The sequence below is a fragment of the Solanum lycopersicum genome, chromosome 11 (genome assembly GCF_036512215.1).
Source record: "Solanum lycopersicum chromosome 11, SLM_r2.1".
In the NCBI taxonomy this organism is placed as follows: domain Eukaryota; kingdom Viridiplantae; phylum Streptophyta; class Magnoliopsida; order Solanales; family Solanaceae; genus Solanum; species Solanum lycopersicum.
In genome coordinates, this window is record NC_090810.1 from 24,505,998 (window position 1) to 24,511,470 (window position 5,473).

Sequence of the window (5,473 nt, forward strand, 5' to 3'; positions counted from 1 at the left end):
TCACCCAAAGTAGAGCGCTCTTTGTATTCCTCCGTCATCACCAAAAGTAAAACTATCTTTCTTAGAGAGTTTTTTACTCTTTAATGTGGAATTTCTCGCACAAATTAAGTATGAATTTAATCCTAGTATGAGTGTCTAACAAGGAGTATATATCAAACCATTAAAAAATTTAATAGTGACATATGTACGTGTGTGTACGACGGCTAGCTCCTACCTCTGATTACTCTATATTTTGTTCAAAACTAAAATATCTTGGCTTATTTTAGTTTACGAATCATAACAGAATGTGATCAAATAAACGTAATATATAGTCCATACATAAAAATTAAAGACCATAGTCGATCATTTTTCATTAAAACTTACACTAATTAAGTTGATACAAGAATCCAAAAGGATTAATGACATGTCAAAACTTATTTAATGTATCAAATGGCTACTAAAGCCCAATAACACGACATTAGAAGCTACCCTTTTACTAAAAGACAATACTTTATTAATTTTGATTTTGACACTCAAATTCTTAATTATCTCACTTATTAATTACTCCATCACAATCTCTTCTTCAAGCACAGTTTCACTTAGAGTTTTTGCTTCCCCAACCAAAGTTGTTTTAACTTCATTTGAATCTTTTTCAAATACACAAACCTTAGTACATAGGCACTTTCTTTGGAGTTTGCTACAATGTCCACCTGTAAACTCCTCTGTGACACAAGCCTTTCTACATGATGAATCGGTAAAGCATAATCCCTTGAAGGTTTGGCTTGTTGATTTGCACATCTGCTGAGCTTGCACCTCTAGAATCATTCACAAATAGTTACAAATGTTAGAATAAGAGAGTTTATATCTTATTTTTTTCTGTACAGACAGTTCAAAAACAACGATATATTTCTATATTTAGTAACAGTTTAACTATAAAAGTCACTTTATCCTTGATGAAATAATTTCTATCTACATAAATATTTATGACTTATTTTAGATTACTCATTTCAAAAGTTCCTTTTTCTTTCTTAAACTTTGTATCAAGTCAAACTAATTCATATAAATTGAAACAAAGAAAGTAGTTACTATTTTGACCCAAAAAAATAGAGTAAATCTACACATTTTTTTATTTTATGAGGTTTAAGAGAAACAAATGATGTAGACAAACCAGAGGAAACAAAGAGCACCATTGCCAAGACCATAAGTGCCATGAAGCAAATGGAACGAGCCATGGTCCCTTTTAATGAGTGAAAAGTTTGGAAATCTTTTTTTTTTAAGTAATAAGAAAGAAAGCAATTTAGAGTTGTGAATAAACAAGTGACCCAATGGAGGTAATTTATAGGCAGTGGAATTATAAGAGTAAAACCAAAAAAAGTTAAAATTCAATCAGCAAATAATATGTGAAGAAATGGTTGTCGGCAGGTCATAAATACAATAAACATGTTTCTTCATTCTTTTCTTTTTTATAAAATAATAATAATAATAATAATAATAAAATGGGATAGGTTAGTAGAGAATTGAATCATCATAGATAAAGAAAAAAGGCAATTTATTTTCGGACCTCTCTTCATGAATACGGATTTAATCAAATGCTTCAATGTGATTGTCAAATACTCCGTGCAAAATTTTAAAAAAGTAATGTTCTTCTTTTTATTGTTAAGTTGGGAGTAGAGAAAGGAAATTTAAAGTGGGAATCGAACTCTCATCAATAAGGCAAAATATTATCTCTATTATTTATTACTTTCTCCGTTTAAAAAAGAATGATCATATTTCCATTTTAGTCTGTTTAAAAAAGAATGATTCCTTTTCTATTTTGGCAACAGTTTAACTTAAACTTTTCACGTGACATGTTTAAGACCACAAGATTAAAGGGTATTTTGGTACATTTGACATAACTTTAAATTAGAACCACAAGATTAAAAATCTTCTTTTTTTCTTAAACCCCGTTCCAAGTCAAACTAGGACAACTTTTTGAAACGGAGATAGTATTTTTTAAATGGTGTATCAAATCAATAATAGATAACTATATTGAACAAAAAGAATACTTACAGGATTTCGGAAAATAACATGATCCTCATGGTCATCAACTATATGAGTACGGTATAAGATCTACAAATTAATACTCCGTAAATTAATAATCTCTCCAAAATAATATTTTCTTCGATTCAAACTTGGACAATGAAAAAATCATCAATTTCGATAAAATAATAAGATAATATATTTTTATAAGACCCTTATATAAATATATGGTCCTATTAATATCATAAATTAATAATTCTTTAAAAGTACATATATATCTAGACAATTTAGTAAATATAATTCTATTGTGTTCTTTTAAATTTTAAATTTAGTTGAAGTTCATGTCTAACTTTTCTTATTGCATCTAAGAGCTCCGGTGTCATTTCAAATTGTACCACAAAATTGTGAAGAGTTTTAGATGCGATAAGTGTTTTCTTACGCGTAACTGGTTCCAAAGGTACATTATCATCTTCAACTTCATCATCAACATTGTTTTTTCGGTGGTATCCACAATTTCTTCTATGTTTTGGACATTTTAACATGTTTAACTTTCACCCGGATAATCCAACAGGTTATTGGCATCCATTTTATTGTGGTAAGCGAGATCATTAATCAATGACTTCAAGTTCATTAATGACGTTTTCACAAGTAAGCTCATTCATTCCAATTCTCTGAGATTGCATTCCTTGAACGAATTTTACAGTGTCGAAAATAATTTGCTATTATTTCTTGTCGAACATTTTTTGTCCAATAAGGGGTTGCAAAATTGTCAGCATCCAAAACATTAATCTTTACTGTATCAGTTTGTCCCACCTCATAATCTTCTAATATCCTACGATAAAATTTGTTTGATAATATATCTTGAAAACTCTTATCATCCCAATATCACATGGTTGAAATTAGTAACATACAATGATTTTGATGTATTTGTTATACTTTATGTATAATATTTTCTTTAAATTAATATATATTAATTTATCGATTAAATAATATCACTATAAATTAAAATAATAAAATTTCATGGTACCAACTATATTAAGTTATAGAGGTTTTACCGTAATATCTACCTTCTCTCTCTTCCTATGCTATCCTTTTGGCCATTTAATTATTTTTGAAATAAAACGAAAATCTTTGAGTAGTAAATTTGTTTTGAGATGTCCAGTTATTTTGGTTAATGAAATGATTATTTACCTTTACAGTATAATTAATGTTTCTAATAAATGTGTAAAATATCTCAAGGAGGAGTTAACACTCACTCCCACCGACCTCGAAAAAATTTATGGCGGGAGGCACAACTATAAATTGATATGTAAGGTAATTTTTTTAAAATTAAAAAAAATGAAAGGTTTAAATTATCCACTTACTACATTTAAATGAATAAAAATGAATAAAAGGAAGTTGAAATGAGAAAATTTATGAATTAAACATGATGATGTGAATTGCCTTAATGTAATCCTTATTGATTGATGAAATGTTTGAAAGCAATAATGTAGACTTGAATTATGCAAATTGTTGTCTCGTATGTGGTGTGATATTATTTGTGTGTTTTAGTCGTAGAACGCCGTTATGAGACATGTGATGAGTTATTTATGCCGAGGTCTTTGTCGACGAGTATTACTATGTCGAGGTCTTTGCCGGCGAGTGTTATTATGTCAAGGTCTTTGCCAGCGAATGTTGTTATGTCGATGTCTTTTTTAGCAAGTGTTATTTGCCAGCGAGTGTTATCATGTTGAGGTCTTTCCCGACAAGTGTTATTATGCCATGATCTTTGTCGGTGAGTGCTATCATGCTGAAGTCTTTGTCGACGAGTGTTATAAAGCCACTGGGAAATGGCTTTAGGTAGCAACGATCATCGTGACTTGATACTTTTGATGCTTATGCATTATTTGCTTGTAAATTGTAATTGATGTGCTTGTTCGGTTAGACTGAGCTACTTTTTATTGAGATTGACTTATTTATGACTTGTTCGATTGTTGATTTGTGAAGTTTGAACTGTGAATATTGGGCCTTTGAGTCGTGGATTGTAGAATTACTAATTAAGATAGTTTGAATTCTATGCAGGTTAAGTTTGAGAAGGTTCGATTGAAGTGTAAGAGGTATTCGACTTCTAGTCAGTTACTTTGTTTAGTAGGTTGCTTGTTGGGTAATGTGTTGTTGGTACTCACTCTTGCTTCTATGCCTGTGTAGATTTTAAGTCTGGACACGTGTGATCTCTTTCTCCTTCTATTGATCTCGAGGCTCGTCAAACACTTCAAAAGGTAATTGTTTATCATTCGCGGACCCTCTTTTTCCTTTCCTTACACAGTGTTTTAGAGAAGAAACAAAGCTTTAGACTTGTATTTATTTCTTAATTCCGCACTTATGTATTTAGAGACTTGTAAATGTGAAGACCAAATATTTGAGGTTTTAGTAAAAGAATAAGTTTTCCCACTTTATCTCATTCTTGTTTTTACTGTTTTCGTTTTTATGGGGTTGAAGTTAACTTGTCTTAGTGGGGAAAGACAAGTGTCATCATGTGTTTTTTGAATCATGACCCTCCTCTTCGTGTTCATTAAAGTTGTTCAGATCAGTGGTAGAACCATCATATCTTTAGGGTTTTATCCAAACCCCTTCGGAAAAAATTATATTATTTTTACATGGTTAAAATAATTTTAGGTATATATTAGATGTCAAACCCCTTAGGGTACTTTGTGTGTCTAATTCTTCAGATTTTAAACTCTCTAGTTAAAAATTCTGACTCCGTCATTGCTTAAGATGGACATATCTTTTTAAAGAGGTAATCTAGACTCGCTTTTTAATCTTCTACATTCCTCAGAGATGGAAGCACATGTAAGCCTAAGAGCTTTAGAAAATCTTCCCTTGTTACTGATGACGGTATCACTAGTATCCTTTCCTTGAAGGGCAAGTAAAATCACTAGTTTCCCAAATGGGGTCATCTCAAAGTCCAACAATTTGAAGGTCATTAAGGCCGTATCCCAAAATGCAATTGGCAAAGTGAAGAGTGTCTAATTAGCTTGGATCCTCATAAGTAATACCAAAAATTTCAAATGTGTTGTAACCTTAATGTTTTCGCCACCAATTCTATGGGGCTGAAACAACCATTTGAATATTTGATAGGTTTTGGTTGATTTGAAAGAAAAGGTACAGGATATGATAAGTTTATTTACTCCTAACCCAGTTATGTGTTCAAATTTGGATCATTATCAATTTTCACACACAAAAAAATGTGTATCTAATCTTTGACAAAAAGGTCGCTCCTTAATTACGAAAATGATGCTTTGGACTGTCCCGCTTGTATGTGACATGACCTATTTCTAGATAAGAAGTGTTTCCTAGATGTTAATTAAGAGTAAGACTGAATATTTGCGAGAAGGCATATTATATACTAATCTAATTGAATCAACTCTAATACTAAGGAATCCAAAAGACGGTTTGTATCAAGTGTACAATCAAAGACTCGATTGATAGTGAAAAT

General features: G+C 30.9%; 1 protein-coding gene across 1 annotated transcript; it reads right to left on the minus strand.

Annotated features, from left to right (window-relative positions):
• Positions 1-319: 319 nt before the first annotated feature.
• Positions 320-1,304, minus strand: LOC101249140 (defensin-like protein). Its single transcript, XM_004250590.5, has 2 exons — positions 1,148-1,304; positions 320-794 (listed from the first exon to the last, which is right to left on the minus strand). The coding sequence occupies exons 1-2, from the start codon at positions 1,209-1,211 to the stop codon at positions 541-543; spliced, it is 318 nt and encodes a 105-aa protein (XP_004250638.1). The 5' UTR covers positions 1,212-1,304; the 3' UTR covers positions 320-540.
• Positions 1,305-5,473: the final 4,169 nt, after the last annotated feature.